Source organism: Notolepis coatsorum, assembly GCF_963971535.1.
Source record: "Notolepis coatsorum genome assembly, chromosome: 11".
Classification (NCBI taxonomy): Eukaryota; Metazoa; Chordata; class Actinopteri; order Aulopiformes; family Paralepididae; genus Notolepis; species Notolepis coatsorum.
Genome location: NC_140175.1, coordinates 44,686,747 through 44,709,374, shown reverse-complemented (window position 1 = coordinate 44,709,374; position 22,628 = coordinate 44,686,747). Strand labels below are relative to the sequence as shown.

The 22,628-nt window shown below is 41.0% G+C and overlaps 1 protein-coding gene across 1 annotated transcript in view; it reads right to left on the bottom strand.

The window, feature by feature from the left end:
• rabgap1 (RAB GTPase activating protein 1) overlaps positions 1–22,628 on the bottom strand; it is a 461,466-nt gene that overhangs the window by 357,231 nt on the left and 81,607 nt on the right. The window contains exon 7 of the mRNA XM_084325096.1: positions 5,847–6,007. Within this exon, the coding sequence (XP_084181222.1) occupies positions 5,847–6,007 (161 nt within the window). The remainder of the gene's footprint in view (positions 1–5,846; positions 6,008–22,628) is intronic.

Sequence of the window (22,628 nt, the reverse complement as noted above, 5' to 3'; positions counted from 1 at the left end):
TAGATCCATAGTGGAACAGAGATGAAACAGACAGAAGGAATTGCTGTCTGTTGGTTTGTTTTTAATTAGAACGTAGCTAACGTAATCGTGCGTTTGTGGAAACGTAATGGTGACATATCCGTCATTTTCTAACGTGCATCCTCTCTGAACTTTCCTGTCCATCAAACCAATACACATCTGGTGGAGAGATGGACTCAGCATCAGCCCTGTCCAACAACCAAGATATTCCTTGTTGGAAAATAATTGAGAACAGACGCAAGGCGGACAGACAAGGGCTCAACGTGGCCGGGCCCTAAGTCCTACACAAGACCCAAGAACACTGGACAGCCTGTAGCCAAGACCTCCTGAAAAAGATACTCCACACATCACTAAAATACTGGGTTAGGTGAAACATTAAACACTGAAACACTATAGCAAATTATGAAACACACCTTTATTTTGAAAAAGCAGGCTGAAGCTAATAACCTAGGGTCACAGAAACATGTCCCTCTTCGAATGGGAAAAAGAGCATCCGAGATAGAGCCTAGCGACTTATACATCCCACAGAGTCATGGTATAATGATCAAACTATAAATACAGGCTCCCCGTCTACAGCCTATAGATAAGTTAGTCTGTTTACACCTTATAAGGGGACGAAGAGAAGTATGCCACAGTGTAGCAGTGGTAGCTGTACTATATGTAAACCACAGGAATAGCCTTCGCTCTAGGTCTTTCTATAGAGGTGGAAGCTCTGGGAGTGTGTGAGTGGGTATATTTAAAGTCCTGTTACAAAAGTCAGGTACAAGTCTTTGTTTGTGGCTCACGCGTCACACAAGCACAGCACCAGTGACGTGTTTCTTCTGCTAAAAGGATAAAACATGAAGGAAACTCTTTCTATGGTAAAACATACATAAATAAAAAGGTATTGATATGTTGTTAGAGGACCTCCTCCAGGGACCACAGTCATTCCACCTGGAGTTTCATTACCTTTTCTTTCTGGAATGAACATGAATCAAATACGATGACGTGAAAAGTACACATGTAAAATCAAGTAAGCGCCTGTGGAGTCATGTAAATAACAACACGTGTGTTCACATGTAGCGCTCCAGGAAGCCGCCAGACTAGAGGTTAAAAACATTTATCATATCGGCTCGGTTTGTGTGTTTTTCTTACGCCAGAGGTTTTCATCACGTGTATATTACTGGTATGTTTGTGTTGTTATTCTATCTTCGGTTGACTTAAAAAATATATATAATAATAATCATATGAAATGTACTTTGACTCAAAGACAGTTCATATCTCACGGATGTCGTCGGCTGAACTCAAAAGAGCATCTGTCCCCCGTCTCGACCGACTCGTCGAACAAACAAGAGGGTTGCTTATACACACAGCTCACACAGCTTATCTCTACTTGCGTGTGAACGCTGCATGCTTAGAAGCCGACGTTCCAAAAATAATCAACTGAGACTTAATGAGGAGGAAATATGCAAACAGCTAAAAATAAAAACCCCGGACAAATTTTGTTTTCCAAAACAAGCCGCACGTTGTTTGAGTGTCTGGGAAGTGACTGGCTGGATGAGGAAAAAACAAGAGAAGGTCGAGGGGGTCAAAGGAACAAGAGGAATCCTATCGTTTGGTTGTGAGGAGGACATAAAACATCTGACATAAAACTCACCAATGAGTTCTGTGTCTCGAGAACTTGGCCACATCGGCCGGATAATGTCACCCGGAGGAAAGTGGTCATCTAGGTAACGGGCAGAAACTCAACTATTTTCAACTGCAGTCGGCCCGACTCAGGGACCGCTGAACAAAAGGTGTCTGCAGTTCACTGGAGGTCTGCTCTCCTCCGTGTGATGTCATCTGGAGGAGTTTCTCGGAGGGAAAATGTGGCAGAGCACTCGAGATTTTATGGCTGATTATCCTCCTCATGCAGGGGTGCAGTCGTAATATGGGCGAAGGCCAAACGCCCGCGCCGGCCGGCACTTACCACCTAGACTTTGCATAATAATAGGATGCGCGCACTTCGGCCTCAGTGACGAAGCCCAAACGTTGTTTGACCGCGTATGCCCAGCACTGCACCCCTGTCCTCATGACAGAACGACAGGATTCAAGGATTTCCTCATATTTTACCCATTCACTCACACATTCACACACCGACGGCAGAGGCAACCATGCAAGGTGCCAACCTGCTCATTGAGAGCAGTTAGGGGTTAAGAGTCTTGCTCAAGGACACTTCGACACGCTGCCCGGGAATCGAACCGGGAACCTCTGGATTACCAGACGACTGCTCTACCTACCGAGCCACTGTTATATTACTGTCCCACTGTGACTTGTTTACAAGATCCAGTTATAAAACACCACTTTTTTAGTTGAAATATTTCTCATATATCAACGCATAGCAACCGCTGTTTTGCACATAGCAACCGTTGTCTTCCCCCAACATGGAAGACAAATGGGCATTTCAAACATTCTGTGCAAAGCCTCCATTTGCCTGGATTAATAAGGATAGAAAGGTGTAGATGTATTCTACCATCTCTAACATTATAAGGGGACAAGCCTGTTAAAATATATCATACTGTCTAAGAAAGAGGCCGGCCAATAAGAACACAAGAGGAGGATGTGGAACAAGCACAGGCCACGTGCGTGCGTGCGTGCGTGCGTGCGTGCGTGTGTGTGTGTGTGTAGGTGTGTGTGTGTGTGTGTAGGTGTGTGTGTGTGTGTGTGTGTGTGTGTGTGTGTGTGTGTGTGTGTGTCTGTGTGTGTGTGTGTGTGTGTGTGTGCATACGCATACCTGTGCATGCATGCACATGAAAGACAATAAAGCTAGAGATAAGCTAGTTAATAAAGTGATGACTGGATGCTGCATGGCTGAACCTCTGGAATATTAGAATCTCATGTATGCTTATAGAAAATGAACCGTTAGATTCAAATAAAACGTGTGTGTGAGATGAATAAACCTCTTTGTCAAGCCGGGGGGTGTAGCGGCTGATACATTGAAGGAAGCATGTGTCTACACCTCTGAGAAAGAAAAGAAAGATGCCTCAGTCTCTCTGTGGATCTATTCTTATCATTTCCTGAGCAGAGATCTGAGGGAAACGAGGAAAGATCTGAGAACGGAGCTAATTCAGTTCTAAGAAATGGGAGGGAAAGTCAGACACAAGACTGTTGATATTACACAAATAGATAGGATGGCATCCAAAGAGAATCATATGAGGAATGATTTAGTTTGCTTATGTGTTTTGGGGTAAATTGAAAATTAAATCCATTTTACGTTTTATTGTCTTTTATTATATAATGAAAGAACTGTACTCTTTCGTAAAATGCCATCTATCTCTGTCTATTTATTTTGGTTAGATGATTATGAGAGACTTGATGTGTTTCAGGAAAGGTTTTTTTTTTGTGTAAAATTTTGCATGGGAGATCAAATCAAATTCAATTGATTTATGGGGTTTAAAATGATGGTGTGATTTTTCCAGGGGTCTGCACAAAACAAAGATATTTTCTTATGTCTTATCAATGCTAATTGTATTTTGGGTCATCCTTAGAGGAAAGAGTGATTAAATACCTATTCAATAAGTAAACGTTCAAATAAACATTCAATAGGTTTCAACTCTGGAACATCGTTACCAGCCTGTACGAGTTCTGCTAGTGCAATTAATTTGGGAATGAAACCCTTTCTCTCAACATCACATCACAGTCATTCCATCTACTTCACCTTATGTCTCTAGGCAATAAGGTCCAGAGAGGGGACTGTACTGTGCCGTTTAGGTCCAGCTCCTTCAGTCAGTCCTGTTTTGTATAGAGCCACTCAGTTCTGGAACACCCTACCAACTGAAATAAGACACAGACCCTACCACACCTTTACAAAAAAACTCAATACCTGGTTATTAACCAATCAAACATGTAATCACTTTTAATCATTTCATTGTGTATTTTATTATTGCTTTTATTATTATGTTGGATTATGTTGTAAATACTGTGTTGTACTTTTAATGTTTCTGTTCTAGGTGTATTGTCGGTCTCATAACATCTTGCCAAAAGGACTACAGTTGCGAATTAGACAGCTGGCTAAAACTGACACATTTACAGAAATGTTTATCAATGTGTACTGTCCTTTTTTTTTAATAAACTGAAACTGAAACAAGGATGATGCCAGTTTGATGATTTTGTCACTAAATTTCCTTTGAGATTGTGGAACTGTGTCGAGAAATATCAAGATAGTAGCCTTCAAAGTCCATCAACAGGGCTTGGGAACGTGATTCCAGGTAACATCATGAAGCCGTCACCTGTAGAGTGACCTCTGGTTGACGGTGTGTGTTGACAGGTGTATTTCTGAGTTAACAGATGGTTGGGAAGTCTTGTTGTAGGGCTGGGCAATTCATTGAGTTTCAATTTCAATCATGATTTTGGCTTCCCACGACCATGAAAACAAGATAATCGAAATAAAACTATTATTGTGCCGCATGTCTTGTTGCTCTCATTTTGTCTTGTGTTGTAAATGCAGCGGATCTTTCCTCCCCCAACAGGCCCAAACAGTAGCTTCAACTCGCATTGAGAGGGGGGAGGGAGCCACGGCACGTTTCTCCAGTTATTTTGAAACGTCTTTGGTAAGTTGTAGAAGATGACAGAAAGGCAGCCTTTGGTCAAGAAGAAAGGTAAAATAAATGAAAAGCTGCCACAGATCATATCACGACACCTGGACCCTTTGTCTTCTCCATTCCTCCCTGTCTTTGTACACAACGTAGTAGTTCGAGATTTCTCAATGCAATTTGATGTAAGTAACCCACCAAAGATGGTGAATGAATGAATGAATGACTTTATTTGACAATATAAAAAATAAACATGTGACAGAAAGCACAGTCAGGATATACTGCCAAGGATGAAACACAAAAAAGCTCAGACCATTTCCATTGTGGTCCTTGTAGGGGGGTAGGGGAGTGTGATGCTTAGACATGCATCATCACAACACAACACATCACATATACCATTTAACATTTATATACATAACAGACTCATACAACATGCAAGGGTGCCTTAAGCTAAGTGTCTAGGTTAAGTATAGTCCCTTTTGAGCCATGTCTTCAGGCTGGACTTGAATCTAACGGCATTGTCTACGATTTTCAGGTCACTGGGCAGACTGTTCCAATAGACAGCTGCTGAATACAGAAAAGACTCCTTCCCCATACAGCTCCTGAATCTGACTGGCACAAAGTCAGTTGAGCTGCGCCTAGTTGGGTATGCATGGGTGTCCCTGATTCGGTTGAAGTAGTTGTTGTGTGACCAACATCTGTAGCACTCTATCTTGAGAGACATTGTTCCATTACCCACTGCCTTACGCAAGCATTGTTATCACACAGCCGACCACTACCTGAATATACCCTTCCCATCATCCTCTCTGATCTCAATTACCTGAATATAGACCACTGCACTTCCGTGTTACATTTAGCTCATGGGAGAGAGAGCGGCGGGAGAAAATGAATGAATGTGGATGAGAGCCTTGACATTAAGTGGTTGTAGCTACGGCTGTGGGGGTGCTGGAGACATGATCCAATAGACTTGTATACGCCTGAGTCTCCTGAACACAGAGAGACCAATCCCAAGTCGATCGGCACTTTCTCTGCCAAGCTAGTAACTTTTTCGCACCTACTCCCCAACTCTGCATGCGCAAATTGATAAACCTAGATCTCTGGACAATTCAGAGAGTCTCCGTGGGCAATCTGTGCATGCAGAGTTGGGGAGTTCGAGTTCGGGAATCCACATTCATTAATTTTATTCCCCCGCTCTCTCTCCCATGATTTCAGAATACCGGAAGTGTTGCGGTGGTCTATACCCGTCCACTTCCCATCATCCTCTCTGATCTCTATTACCTGAAGGTTCCTTTCCCATCATCCTCCTTGATCTCCAGGCAGACGGTGAAGGTGAACAGGTCACTGTCAGGCGTGAGGGGTGGAGCCAGCTGAGACGAGAGCAACGCCTTCTTAGCCGACCTCCGGAATGCCGTGGCAAAGCTGTACAGTATCCTACTGACCTGGAGATAGGCAAATAAACACACACTTTAGTATGTAGTGAATGCTGTATATATATTTGTTTTGTAAGGTTTTAAATTAGTACTCATTTAAGTAGTGGAAAAGGGGTAGGATTAAATAAGTGTATACTTTTTCCTACTCCTTTTCAAACATGTAAATTGAGTTATGTTTTGCTTTTGTTTATTTTTTTTTATTTTTTTCCATTTAATTTCTTGGGATCAATGATTTTTTTTATTTTATATCGTTTGTATTTATTTCAGATTCAGATTCCTTTATCGTCACAGCTTTTAAAATGTACATACATTACGAAAACGTGAGATGCTTGTTTTCCTTACAGTGCAATACAACAAATAGACTTTAATAATCCTATACTATACAATATAACTTTACTATGGTACCCTATGCTATATTGCTATCCCTATACTATCTATACACCTATAATCTATGCTATACAATCATATGCTAAGCTATATTACTATACAAGGTAACAGTGGAGTTAAAGTCAAGTTAAACAGTGAAGTTAAAGAGCAGCGGATGATAAATAGACATATCGTGAACGTTTGTTGGAAATAAAAAAGACATTTTGTGCATGAGGTAGCAGCAGTGTGTGCGTGTGGTGCTTTGTGTGTGTGTCCATGATGGTTCAGAGTCTCTCTGTCAGTAGCCTGTTGGCCCGGTGGAAGTAGCTGTTCAGAGTTTATTTTATTTTATTTTAAATCTTTATTTCGAACATGTAAATGAATACAAACAAAATAATAACTAAACAAAAGCAAAACATAACTCAATTTACATGTTCGAAAAGGAGTAGGAAGAAGTATACACTTATTTAATCCTACCCCTTTTCCACTACTCAAATGAGTGTACTAATTTAAAACATTAAAAAAATAATATATATATATATATATATATATATATATATATATATATATATGCAAAAAATTTAATAAAAAACCTATATATGTAAAACATGAAAAAAATTAAATAAAAATGTAAACACCCGTGAATATCAAGTCCCTTCCTCATCCCTGTACCTCGTGAACATAATTTCCTTATACATCAGTTTGAATTGTCTCATGTTTGGACATTGCTTTAGCACCACATTTAGACTGTTCCACAGTTTCACTCCACATATTGAGATGCAGTGTCTTCTCATGGTAGTGCGTACATTTAGAACTTTTAAATTGAGTTCTCCCCTCAGATTATAACCCCCCTCCCTATCAAAGAACAATTCTTGAATGTTTCCTGGAAGTACATGACCTTTTGCTTTATACATTAATTGTGCCGTTTTAAATTCCACAAGATCATTTAACTTTAATGTTTAATGAGTTTAATGTTTAATGAGTTCTTTTGGAGGTGGATCTGACTGAGACTCCGGTACCGTCTGCCAGACGGCATGAGCTCAAACAGTTTGTTTGACGCCATGAGAATAATATGAATAGGAGTAAAAAGTATTTCAAAATCAATAAACCTGCTTGATTTACACGTTACTCAAAGAGTTACTTTTGACATAACGTGGTGTGAAATACTTGCCAGAAGTGTTCTTCTGAGAGAAAAATAAAGCATAGGAAATACATGAGGACTGTTGTATTCTGTTGTGGAGGGTTACAACGTTTGTGGTGTGGATTAAAACTTGTCAAAAAAGGCTTCGACCATAGGTCTCTGTAAGTAAGCTAGCGGCTATGCATTGTTTACACACTACTGGCAAGTATTTCATACAACGCACACCTTGATATTAGCGTCTCAGAGCAACTAGTGACGTTTCATGATTTTCACATTTGAATGCAAATGCCAGAAGGACAGAACTCACCCCAGTCCCTAACCAGCTATATGTACAGTATGCTAATTACCACAGTCCCTAACCAGCTATATGTACAGTATGCTAATTACCACAGTCCCTAACCAGCTATATGTACAGTATGCTAATTACCAGTCCCTAACCAGCTATATGTACAGTATGCTAATTACCAGTCACTAACCAGCTATATGTACAGTATGCTAATTACCACAGTCCCTAACCAGCTATATGTACAGTATGCTAATTAGCACAGTCTCTAACCAGCTATATGTACAGTATGCTAATTAGCACAGTCCCTAACCAGCTATATGTACAGTATGCTAATTACCAGTCCCTAACCAGCTATATGTACAGTATGCTAATTACCACAGTCCCTAACCAGCTATATGTACAGTATGCTAATTACCACAGTCCCTAACCAGCTATATGTACAGTATGCTAATTACCAGTCCCTAACCAGCTATATGTACAGTATGCTAATTAGCACAGTCCCTAACCAGCTATATGTACAGTATGCTAATTACACAGTCCCTAACCAGCTATATGTACAGTATGCTAATTACACAGTCCCTAACCAGCTATATGTACAGTATGCTAATTAGCACAGTCCCTAACCAGCTATATGTACAGTATGCTAATTACACAGTCCCTAACCAGCTATATGTATAGTATGCTAATTACACAGTCCCTAAGCAGCTATATGTACAGTATGCTAATTACACAGTCCCTAACCAGCTATATGTACAGTATGCTAAGCAGCTATATGTACAGTATGCTCATTACCACAGCACAGCTGTTTAAATAGCACAGCACTGGTGGTTCTTGGTACATCCAGTGGTAGAATGACCAAAATGGTGAAAGAAGGCAGCGTTCATCTTTCTACACAAAAAGGAACTGGAGACTACTGTACCACTTTATGACAAGAAAATCCGAACTAACCCTTTAAAATCTTGTAATGTGATGACTTCATGTTGTTTGTCATGATTTGTGTACTGCTTACCATATGTCTATGGTATTTCTTGTGTATAGAATTTGTTTTTATCTGAACTCCAAACGCAAGCCAAGTTTCCCATCTGGGACAATGAAGAACTGAACTGTATGAGTATATAACGTACATAACCTGGGGGGGAGAAAAAAAAATAAATAAAACACACACACACACACGCACACACACATGTGCGCACACACACGCACACACACACACCACAGCCTGAGGGAAATGATACAGTATGGTTAGAAGTGAGATGGCTACCTCATGTGATCTATGCTGTTTTCTCACGTAAGATGATTCCCTCAAACGGTAGACAAACAACATGCCTTATGATGAAGTGAATAATAAAAAAGAATGATGCGTGTGTGTGTTAAACTAGCTAATAAACTAATGACTGAAGATATTGCCTGTCTGAAACATCTACATTCTTCAGTAGTACATCCTTCATACCAGCGGCCATCAGGCTCCACAACAGTGGGCAGGGACTGCTGCCAGACATCCAACTAGGAACCTAAAAGGACAATATAATACCGTATGCATACCGCACATTATGTGAATACTGTATACTCCATCAGATCATATATTTAGCATTTAAGATTATATATTAGATTAGATTTAGATTATTGGATTATTAGATTATATATTGTATATATTTAGCATTTAGCATGTTAGCATTTAGTTATTTCTTTCAGATTACATATTAGATTCGATTTAGATTATTAGATTATTGTAACTATTTATTGTAGGGCAAATATAACTGAGAGGGTATACATACCCTCATCTTGCACCTTGTTGCCCATATGAACATGTCCAGGGTTAATTATATTGATTGTTATATTGTTTACACTTCTTTTTTACTACCTGTACCTCTCCCTCCCCCCTCCCCATGCTGCTATGATGCCTGAATTGCCCCAAGGGGATCAATAAAGGAATATCTTATCTTATTCTTTGTTCTTGTATTACAGTCGACAGCACATACATGTCAGGTCTTCTTGTCATTGTTCTAATAATGCAAATAAAAAAAGACAAGGCAGGACGTTTTTGGTCTTTTGTCTCCAAATGTAAACATGTTAGATTAATGTTCAACCGCTAGTACAGGACAGTTTGGAGATTGGTTGATAATTATTTAGGTCAGTTATATCTCCACCTTTATGTAATGTAGATACAAAGATTGAAAGGAAAACCGAGAGGCAGGGCCTACAATGCACACATGACCATGATCACCAAGAGCGGGCCCCACATAATTCTCAAACTAATTACCAGCATCATCAAAATGCCTATTAAAAGCTAAGCAGATGTCTCTCTGCTCAGATACTAAGAAATCATTCAATCTGACGTGTAGGCAAAGACACAGTAGCCTTATTTTTGTTAGAATTCATTGCCTTCCAAAATGATGTGGGATCTGAATACGAGCTGTGATTAAGTCCAGATAATAATTTGAATTCCTCACAGATGATGTGCATTTGTTTCTAATTTGTCTAAATGAAGACCAATGGGATGGATCTGCAGAGTGTCTGGCCAGTGACCAGGCTCCGTTCCTTTTGATAATACATTTCTCGTCCCACTACAAGCCTCTGCTTCCATGTCCAGCATCAGGCATCCTGTGTCAAAAATTACCTAAGAACCTCTCCCATTATGTATCTGGTGTCAGTTCATAGGCTCACAGTATACACACACACCACAGTTAGACAAATAGACACAAACAAATAAATGCACACAGACACATATAAACACATACAGAAACACACACAAACATATGACCACCAATAAGTAAACAAACACATGTGCACATGTGGAAACATAGACACATGCACACTAGGGTGTAACGATTCGACCTCACAACGATTAGATTAGATTACGATTCTTCAGGCAACGATTCAATGCATCATGAAATCTCTTCATTTGACCACGATTCGATACATTTTCTATCAGTTAACACTTTAATCGCCGTTGACGCTGAAACACGTCTTTCCCCGCCATGCTCATTCTGCCGAAGACGCTGGACAGCGTCTTTGATATCAATATTTCAAAAATCTGTGATCGAAATCATATTTCTCCCCCGGAGACATGAGATGTACTGTTGAGTCCCTCTCAACTCTACAACGGTTCAAGAGCGCCATCTGGTGGCCGATCGGCGGATCGCCCAGGGGAGAAACAGGAAGTGGAAGCTGGTGCTCATTTCAATTTGGTCCGATCACTCGCTAATAGTCCCAGGACTCGAGCTGATCACAACGGATAGTGATCCGTTACCAATAACTCGATAAACAACATGATTTGGACGTATATACTATTATACAACCTGGAAATGGATCGGATATTTTGACATCCCATAATAGAAAAAATTCTGTTCCACGCTCATCTCCCAACGGCGAGAGGAAGCTACGGTGAGTTTCAGCGTTATTTGTTAATGTCTTCGATACTAACTGCTCTGATGATCATATCACCCACACTAGATGAATGATATAACGTTGCCCACGGAATTATAAATTATAATCCGGTCAACATCAGATCATGAATGAATGAATGAATGAAAACTTTATTTAACAGATTGCAGAATGGGTACAATACAGTACGGCTCAATACATACAATTGTTAAGGGGATGCAGACCTGAGAAAGACGTTTGTCTTGTTTCCATCAGGGTCCCCTCATACGTAGTAACTCCTAGAACCACGTCCAGTTGAAATTTTTTATCTCGCACAGAGAGATAGAGCGAAAGTCAATTAACGTTGATGTCAAGATGGACAGTGGAAGAAAGAGAAAGGGTGGAGGAGAGAGGGATAAAACAAAGAAAAAGAAAGGCCCTTACAGGAGATGCTGCTAAATCCGGAAACAAATAAATAATTTAACCCTTGTGTCTGAAAACTAAAGTATTATACTCTTACCATATTAGGGGACTAACTTGAAAAACGCCATAAAAAGATTATATGTTGAAATAATTTCCCACATTTTTCCATAAATATTTTATTTAACTTCAGCCCTGATCATAACCATTTTTCTTTTTTTTAATGTCAGATTAAAAATGAAATACTCCCACTTTTCTGAAAGGAGTTGTTAAATCTGACATTACAAAAAACAATATGTGGTGGTTATGATCGGGGCTGAAGTTGAATAAACAATTTATGAAAGAGAAAGTCAAAAAAACTCCAAGATAATTCAAAGATTACACACATTTGCCACATATGTTGGCTACAAACATAATCACTGCAAAAGTTATCAAAAAAATAAGAATCTGATCAGACACAAGGGTTAAGTTGTTGTTCCCTTTCTAATTTCCTCAAAAACATCTAGTTAATGTGATCAATATTATTTGACAATTGATGCTTTTTGTTGGAAATTTCAGTCAGTGAGCTCATACTTTGAGTTCATAATTTTATAGTTAAAATGATTGAGACAACGTAATCTTCTGTCTTCGTTGTGCATGCATACGTGTGCTCACCACACGCGATACATGTGTCACACTATTCTGGCAGTGGCTACTGTTATTATAGTATTAATGAAAGGTCTGTTATTTAATGTTTGTGTAAAGGGCTATTTTAACTTTTGATGGGTAGTGGTGCATCAGTAAACGGAATAGGGTTTTGTGCTCTTGCTCTGTTTGAATAGGTTTATTTGAGGTTCATAACAGTACATTGTACTAAGCAATTGTTGGCTCATTAGTTTGTGATTCACATGCACTAAAATTCACCAGAATGCAGGAAATTAAGTCTTTGTAACAAAAAATTTCCTGGTGGGGGACTCCCAGACGCGTGTTGCTTTTTAACAGCGGAGGAGTGCAAGAATGTGACAATTTGACCATGTGACCGCGGCAGCGCGAGAGAGCGGCAATGCGGAAATAGGCTGTCTATTGCCATTCTCTAAGACAAACGCTAACCTTAACCAGCTCCTTAACAGCGCCTAAACTTAACCGTTCTAACCTTAACCAACTCCGAAACAATGCCTAACCTTAACCTTAACCTTAACCATGCCTAACCTTAACCTTAACCATAGAAAGAATATTGCCATTATCTAAGACAAACTCTAACCTTAACCAGCTCCTTAACAGCGCCTAAACTTAACCGTTCTAACCTTAACCAACTCCGAAACAATGCCTAACCTTAACCTTAACCTTAACCATGCCTAACCTTAACCTTAACCATAGAAAGAATATTGCCATTCTCTAAGACAAACTCTAACCATAACCAGCTCCTTAACAGCGCCTAAACTTAACCGTTCTAACCTTAACCAACTCCGAAACAATGCCTAACCTTAACCTTAACCATGCCTAACCTTAACCGGCGAAAGAATACACGTTAAAAAAAAATTTGATGGGATTCGAACTTGTCAACAACGGACCGCAGGACCGCAGGACCGCTGCGCTGCCAGGTGAGCTGAGCTTCGAATGAAAATCATGGCGGATTAGGGCGGTTACATAATGCCGCAAGCTCTGCCGCTCCGCTCTGCGGTTGCCGCGCCTGCCGCGGGGCGTGTCGCAGCCAATCAGGGAAAACGCGGAAGCAACGGCAGCACTGCTCCGCTGTTAATAAGCAATAGGCCTCCCAGACCCCTGCTTAAAAAGTGGCCTGACTGGGGCTATATTTCGCGCTATACCTCCCGGTATGAATTATTTCCCCAGTCCGGCCCTGGTTACACCCCTAATGCACACACACACAAACACACTCACAGCTGAACGAAAATGGAAAAAAAGCTATCTTCAAGTATCTTATGAATACTGTACCACCATAATCCTATGGTATTGTTTAGCACTATTGTTTAGCACCCCCCCACCCCCCGCCCTGGCTATATGGAACAATCTTCCTCATAATATTAATTAGCTGAATCCATTGGGGGGGAAAAAGACACCTTAAAACCCATTTTACTCATTACCTTTTAATTGTGTCTGACGTACCCCCAAGTCATCCTTTTTGTTTGTTATTTTCTTGTTTTAATTAAATTACATTTTTATTCTGTCTGTATACGTGTTTTATTTTGTTCGTATATGTTTCTGTAAAGCACTTTGGAACAAACCGGTTTCAGGATGCTTCACAGCACTTCACGCACAAATTATCTCCTATCAGCCACAGATTGAGGAGACATCAAATGGGTTGGTGCCTCAGGCAAAGCCTTAGATTTGTTCCACTCATATCTTCGTAATAGATGTTTCTCTGTCCCTATAGGAAGCTCACTTTAATCCTCATCACACATCTGCTGTGGGGTTCCCCAGAGCTCTAAACTAGTTCCCATCCTCTTCTGTTTACATGCTCCCCTTTGATCGAAGACTAATCATAGCAGTCTATCTAACATCAGTGAATATCTCAATGACATCAAAAGTTGGATGGCATACAATTTCCTTCAGTTGAACAAGTATTGGAGGTTATTTTATTTGGACCACCCAGCGCCACTAGCAACAATAATCACAATCTAGGATGCCTGTTCCCTTTAGTCAAGCCGTATGCCAAAAACACGTCAACTCAGTAGTGAAATCATGTTTTTACCAGTTTATCTCAAAGATCGGGACCTGTCTCTCTTTTTCCAACCTTGAGAAAGTCATTCACACTTTTACATTTTCCTGTCTTGATTACTGTAATTCTCTGTACGCTGGCATCAGTCAAGCTTCTCTTTCCCACCTCTAGCTTGTCTAGAATTCTGCGGCTAGACTCCTGACTAGATTGAAAAAGTGGGACCACATAATCCCTGTCTGACCCCTGACCTCTGGCTCTCTATTAACTATAGGATACATTTAAAAATCATAGTTTGTTTATAAAGCTTCACATAATCTTGTCTCATTGTATATCTCCGAACTTCTTCACCCAAACAACCCCACAAGGTCTCTCAGGTCCTCTGACCAGGGGCTCCTGGCTGTTCCCAGGTCAGGTTAAAGTCTATGGGGGATTGTGTTTTTGCTGTTTCCGCCAAGGCTATGTAGAACAATCTTCCTCATAATATTAGATTGGCTGAATCCATTGGGGAAAAAACACACACCTTAAAACCCATTTTTACTCATTACCTTTTAATTGTGTCTGACATACCCCCAAGTCATCCTTTTTGGTTTGTTATTTTCCTGATTTAATTCAATGACATTTTTGTTCCGTCTATACGTGTTTTGTTTTGTTTTTATATGTTTCTGTAAAGCACTTTGGAACAAACCGGTTTGTATTTTAAATTGCTGTATACTGTATAGTTGACTTGACTTGACACACAAGTCATTATTTTCATGCCGAAAGACCTTTTCACAAGGATTCCGTTGCTAAGGAACAGCTTTGGCCGCAGGTTATCTCCTGTCAGCTATTGTATTATCAAACATTACAAGAGAAAAAAAAATGGGCCCATTTAGAATTCGTGTTGTCAAGTTAGAAAAGGTCTATATCAACACAAAAAAATAATAACACAGGGATGCAAAACAATAAAGACACTGACAGAGATTTTGCAAGACTTGGCAGTGAGCAATGCATGTGCGCTCAATTTGGGATCTCAGTTTGTGCAAATGCAAAACAATCAGCATTCAAAGATAGGAAAACAACCGGCCCTCCACTGCACTGCCTGGCTGGCTGCCGATAACAACTGGCGCTGAGCAGAGAGGAAGAAGTGGTCAACTGAGACCCAGGCTGAACAGAGAAGAAGAGCTAGCCAACTAGAAACCCCAGGGGGTACTACATGATGAGGGGGGGAATCCCATTGATACAGTAGTATGCATCCATGTGTTGACAGATTATTATGATTATATGTATAAGTATGTATTTCCGTGTGCACTTGTACATACAGACCTGTCATGAGGTGAAAAGACTATTCATGTATGAGGGATGCACCAAAACAGCGACATCTAGGCAAAAGTGCACCTCTTGGTTTTGTACTTTGTTTGCGTTCTTTGTTTTGGTGTGATGTGTGGGCGGGAGCCGAGTGAGGAGGGGAGAGATTGCTATTGTTGGCAACACCTCAGGTTCTGCCAAGTGAGGTCAGGAGAAATTAAACTTTGACTTCATTGTCCTCAGGGGGAAATTCCTTTTCACATCACTGTGCTCATCAGACAACAGTACAGACAACAGCACACAGTAACAGCATACAATGACAGACAGCGGTATACACAAGCTCCTGTTCAGCAAGGTATACAAACACTCCTGTTCAGCAAGGTATACACACACTCCTGTTCAGCAAGGTATACACAAGCTCCTGTTCAGCAAGGTATACAAACACTCCTGTTCAGCAAGGTATACACACACTCCTGTTCAGCAAGGTATACACACACTCCTGTTCAGCAAGGTATACACACGCTCCTGTTCAGCAAGGTATACACACACTCATGTTCAGCAAGGTATACACACACTCCTGTTCAGCAAGGTATACACACTCATGTTCATCAAGGTATACACACACTCCTGTTCAGCAAGGCGGCCATGACTGCGGGGAGCAGTGTTTTCCCAAACTTTGCCCTTCTATACCCCAGTGTTCTATACCCCAGTGTTCTATAACCCAGTGTTCTATAACCCAGTGTTCTATACCCCAGTGTTCTATAACCCAGTGTTCTATACCCCAGTGTTCTGTACCCCAGTGTTCTATACCCCAGTGTTCTATACCCCAGTGTTCTATAACCCAGTGTTCTGTACCTCAGTGTTCTGTACCCCAGTGTTCTGTACCCCAGTGTTCTGTACCTCAGTGTTCTATAACCCAGTGTTCTATACCCCAGTGTTCTATACCCCAGTGCTCTGTACCTCAGTGTTCTGTACCCCAGTGTTCTATAACCCAGTGTTCTGTACCCCCGTGTTCTATACCCCAGTGTTCTGTACCCGTGTTCTGTACCCCAGTGTTCTATACCCCAGTGTTCTATACCCCAGTGTTCTATACCTCAGTGTTCTGTACCCCAGTGTTCTATACCCCAGTGTTCTATACCCCAGTGTTCTATACCTCAGTGTTCTATACCCCAGTGTTATATACCCAAGTGTTCTGTACCCCAGTGTTCTATACCCCAGTGTTCTATACCCCAGTGTTCTATACCCCAGTGTTCTATACCCCAGTGTTCCATACCCCAGTGTTCTATACCCCAGTGTTCTATACCCCAGTGTTCTATACCCCAGTGTTCTATACCCCAGTGTTCCATACCCCAGTGTTCTATACCCCAGTTTCTTAGGTTTCTTAACGACTCAGCAGAGTGCATCACCCCTGCTATTACCCACCTAATCAATCTCTCCATAGAGCATGGGAAGGTAATATCAGATCTAAAGAGTGCTAGAGTAATTCCCGGTTCTTTTAGATTATTATTATTAAAAAAAAAAAAAAATTATACATTTATTATTTGAACGGCTTATGGCCATATCTGTACTTGATGTTGGTTTGTTGTGTTGCATATTTGAAATAAACTTCAATCAAAGCAAATCAAACTCCCCCCTCTTAAAAACAAAAACCTGTGTTTAACCTAGCCATCTATAAAACATCATGCTAAAACTGTGAAACAAATGTCCTACTCCCCTAAAGAAAGAAATACATAGCAAACATGACTCAGTAGTGCTGCTGCTTTTTATTTTGTTAAAATCTTTTAGTTAATAAGACTAAAAGACTACAATATGACTACAATGATGACGGCTTTCTGTCCTCGCGTTTCCGGTTTCCGGTGCTATGCACAGAGATTTTTAACGTTTCAACAACAGATTGCTGCTAATTAAAAACTTCATGGAAACGGAGTAACGTTAACGTTATGTCGAGTTCATACGTGTAGTGCAGTGGCGGCATGGTGGTTTAGTGGTTAACACTGTCGCCTCACAGCAAGAAGGTCCAGGGTTCGATTCCCGCTTGGGGACCAGGGTGCCGTGTTGCCAGTTACCCAGGTGGGGTATCTCCCAGGCTTTTCTGTGTGGAGTTTGCATGTTCTCCCCGTGCTCGCAAGGGTTTCCCCCCCGATAAGATAAACCCAATGGAAAAACATGCACAACAACAGATCGCTAACGCAGGAGCACTTGGATTGGTCCCCGGGGCGCGGCTCACGTTGACACCCTATCTGCTCCCGGCTGCCCATGGGGGGAAGGACAACGGGATGGGTTAGGTGCAGAGACTATCGCATTGGCGACTGAGGAAAGACAATGCATGTGTGTGTGTGTGTATCCCGGTGTGTGTGTGCCGCTCCAATTGCATGTCCAGTTCGCTGCATGCTGATTAAAGACCCCCTAAAGAGGTCCTGCATTATTATTATTATGTAGTATGAACTCGACATAATGTTAACGTTACTCCGTTTGCAGTGTTGCTGCCAGTGCCTGCCACCGTTGCGTCGCAGATGGATGGTACACTCTGTTAGCTCCATAGCTAATCCGCTCCTAGACTACCGATAGCAGTACCGATAACGTCTGAGCTTATCAATACTAATTTTTTTCTAATTTAGAACCGGGTTTCGGGGGGCATCCCTAGTATGCGCACACACGCACACACACACACACACACACAAGCACCCCCCATGGCGCTGGCAAAAGCTACAAAACACTTTCCCCAGCTGAGATCCACATCACAGTAGTTCTAAATCATCTCGACCCCAGAGGTCTGGTAGGGTGGGGGGTGGAGAAACTGCTGTTATCATTAAATTACAATGTTACTTCTTCCGCTTTGTTCTCAGGCCAAAGCAAATAGTGGGGAAAAACAAGTTCTAGCCTCCTCTGCACAATGACTGAGTGTAGGAGAGATGTGAGGAGTCATTACAGCCCATGGTGGGGCTTATTTACCAAGCAGTGAGCAGTGGGGGGTGAGGAGTGAGGACTGGATGAGGAGTGAGGACTGGGTGAGGAGTGAGGACTGGGTGAGGAGTGAGGACTGGATGAGGAGTGAGGACTGGATGAGGAGTGAGGACTGGATGAGGAGTGAGGACTGGGTGAGAAGTGAGGACTGGGTGAGGAGTGAGGACTGGATGAGGAGTGAGGACTGGATGAGGAGTGAGGACTGGGTGAGGAGTGAGGACTGGGTGAGGAGTGAGGACTGGGTGAGGAGTGAGGACTGGATGAGAAGTGAGGAGTGAGGACTGGGTGAGGAGTGAGGACTGGGTGAGGAGTGAGGACTGGATGAGGAGTGAGGACTGAGTGAGGAGTGAGGACTGGGTGAGGAGTGAGGACTGGATGAGGGGTGAGGGCTGAGTAAGGAGTGAGGACTGGGTGAGGAGTGAGGACTGGATGAGGAGTGAGGACTGAGTGAGGTGTGAGGACTGTGTGAGGAGTGAGGACTGAGTGAGGAGTGAGGACTGAGTGAGGACTGGATGAGGAGTGAGGACTGAGTGAGGAGTGAGGACTGGGTGAGGGGTGAGGACTGAGTGAGGAGTGAGGACTGGATGAGGAGTGAGGACTGAGTGAGGAGTGAGGACTGAGTGAGGACTGGGTGAGGAGTGAGGACTGGGTGTATGAGGAGACTGTTATTGTTAAAGTTAGTTGGGGGTAAAGCCTATAGACTGTTATTGTTAAAGTTAGTTGGGGGTAAAGCCTATAGACTGTTATTGTTAAAGTTAGTTGGGGGTAAAGCCTATAGACTGTTATTGTTAAAGTTAGTTGGGGGTAAAGCGTATAGACTGTTATTGTTAAAGTTAGTTGGGGGTAAAGCCTATAGACTGTTATTGTTAAAGTTAGTTGGGGGTAAAGCCTATAGACTGTTATTGTTAAAGTTAGTTGGGGGTAAAGCCTATAGACTGTTATTGTTAAAGTTAGTTGGGGGTAAAGCCTATAGACTGTTATTGTTAAAGTTAGTTGGGGGTAAAGCCTATAGACTGTTATTGTTAAAGTTAGTTGGGGGTAAAGCCTATAGACTGTTATTGTTAAAGTTAGTTGGGGGTAAAGCCTATAGACTGTTATTGTTAGAGTTAGTTGGGGGTAAAGCCTATAGACTGTTATTGTTAAAGTTAGTTGGGGGTAAAGCCTATAGACTGTTATTGTTAAAGTTAGTTGGGGGTAAAGCGTATAGACTGTTATTGTTAAAGTTAGTTGGGGGTAAAGCCTATAGACTGTTATTGTTAAAGTTAGTTGGGGGTAAAGCCTATAGACTGTTATTGTTAGAGTTAGTTGGGGGTAAAGCCTATAGACTGTTATTGTTAAAGTTAGTTGGGGGTAAAGCCTATAGACTGTTATTGTTAAAGTTAGTTGGGGGTAAAGCCTATAGACTGTTATTGTTAAAGTTAGTTGGGGGTAAAGCCTATAGACTGTTATTGTTAGAGTTAGTTGGGGGTAAAGCCTATAGACTGTTATTGTTAGAGTTAGTTGGGGGTAAAGCCTATAGACTGTTATTGTTAAAGTTAGTTGGGGGTAAAGCCTATAGCAATGGGCCAAAGTTGCAACATTAAAAAGGGGGTCTTGGACAATGATGTCTTATTCACTAAGACAAGAGAGAGATGTTGAAACACAAGGTCCGGGGCATCTCTAACCACGATGACACTTATCCCTGAGCACACGCAAAGATCCTTCTGTTATGTAAGCCTGTTATTATGTGTTATGTAACTGATTACTTTGTGTTATTTAACTGATTACTTTGTGTTATGTAACTGATTATTTTGCATTATTCAATTGATTACTTTGTGTTATGTAAATGATTACTTTGCGTAAATTAATTGATTCAATAGTGTTATTTAATTGATTACTTTGTGTTATTTAATAATGTATCACTGTGTTGTTTAATTGATTACTTTGTGTTATTTGACTGATTAATTTGTGTTATTTGAGTGATTCATGTGTTATTTAATTGATTAGTCTGTTTTTGTTTAATTGATTACTTTGTGTTATTTGACTGATGCTTTGTGGTATTTTATTGATTACATTGTGTTATTTAATTGATTACTTTGTTATTTCATTGATTACTTTGTGTTATTTGAATGATTCATTGTGTTATTTAATGGGTTAATTTGTGTTATTTAATTGATTACTTTGTGTTATTTAATTGACTGGTTGCTTTGTGTTATTTAAGTGATTACTTTGTGTTATTTGACTGATTCATTGTGTTATTTAATAATTGATCACTGTGTTGTTTAATTGATTACTTTGTGTTATTTGACTGATTAATTTGTGTTATTTGAGTGAAACCATGCCATAGCCGCCAGTAGTTCCTCATAGGACACGGATTGGTCCGAACCACTGTGATTCGGGCACACGCGCATAACTTGAAGCCTGACAAGATGGATTATCATGATCGAATTGTGACCTCAAAATCTAAATTCCTATTGAATCTGAAAATGTGTCGTTGAGAGGTTGTGAAGGGGTAGGAAGCTATACAGTGTGGTAAGCACCTGAGTGTTGCTGATTTGAATTTAATAACTCCCTATGCAGATAATCCTTGATGCACCCTGGAAAAGAGTGTGTGTGCGTGCGTGCATGCATGCGTCCGTGCGTGTGTGTGTGTGCACATGACTGTGATGGGGAGCTGTTGTGTGGGGGCTGTGAAAATAGAGGGGGTGTTGGGACATACATGAGTTTTTCATCATCCTCAGCCATGGGACACTAGAATGGGAACTGTTAGGTACTTCCTACAGGCCATGGGAGGTCTGGGAGGGCCTGACTATTAACCCTCTAAAGCCATGTGTTGCGCCCATATGACACTAGACATGTTTTGCAAAACATTAAATATCTTTGGAACCGTTTGTGATAAAGACTCAATTGTATCAGATTCTCCTCTCTCCTTTTACGTATCTCTCCGTCAAGAGTGAGTGGCAGTGCGCGGAAGTAAGGCATAGAATCGTAAACTATCTAGATTGGTCGTTTTCTCTTAGAATGCATCTGCATGTAATCCACTGTATCTATTATCTATGTCTGTCACTATAGCCAATGGAAATGCTAGAAATGGTCACGTGGGTTAGGAGAACTAATGGAAAATTCCTATGGTTTCTCAATAGTCGAGTGCGCTTCGCAGATCGGGCCGTCAGACAGATACACGCTGGTTGCACGTAACGCAGGATAGAGAGAGGCATTTGTCCCTGGTTTTTAATAAAATTACAAAAAGACAAAGAGGTATAATGTTCAACAAGCATTGGAACTTGTTGTGGGTGTTGAGGATGATCCAGATAATATAAATGAAAAGGACTCAAGAGCCTGAATGCTGGGGCAGTGATGATCAAATTATGTTCTCGGAATTTAAAATATGGTAAACTTGACGCTTTAAAGTCTGAAATACCCAGTTTTTTTAACTAGCAATTCATGGTGAAAGAGGACTAGAGAGAAAGAGTACATATTGAGAGTGTGTGTGTGTGTGTGTGTGTGTGTGTGTGTGTGTGTGTGTGTGTGTGTGTGTGTGTGTGTGTGTGTGTGTGTGTGTGTGTGTGTGTGTGTGTGTGTGTGTGTGTGTGTGTGTGTGTGTGTGTGTGTGTGTGTGTGAAATAACGAGTACACAAGTTCAATTAGCAGAATGAAGTTAAAGTTAGGTTTATAAAAAGACCTCTGGCTCCCCCTGGTGTTCTCCAAATGAACTGTAGTGTGTGTGTGTGTGTGTGTGTGTGTGTGTGTGTGTGTGTGTGTGTGTGTGTGTGTAGGTGTGTAGGTGTGTAGGTGTGTAGGTGTGTGTAGGTGTGTAGGTGTGTGTAGGTGTGTGTGTGTGTGTGTGTGTGTGTGTGTGTGTGTGTGTGTGTGTGTGTGTGTGTGTGTGTGTGTGTGTGTGTGTGTGTGTGTGTATGTGTGAATGCAGATGATTAATCAGTCTATTGACCTTTTCAATTTAATGCCATGCTAGGTGATCAGTTTGGATCAAGTTTATTTCCTGCCTGCAATAGTCTTTTATAGATTTTAATGTCAGAAATCCATCATAATCAATACAAAATGTATTACAATCATTTCTTTTTATAGATTTTAATGTCAGAAATCTATTACAAATTTTCAATCAATCAGTCAGTCAGTTCATTAATGAATTACTTAAATTCAAGTCAGTCAA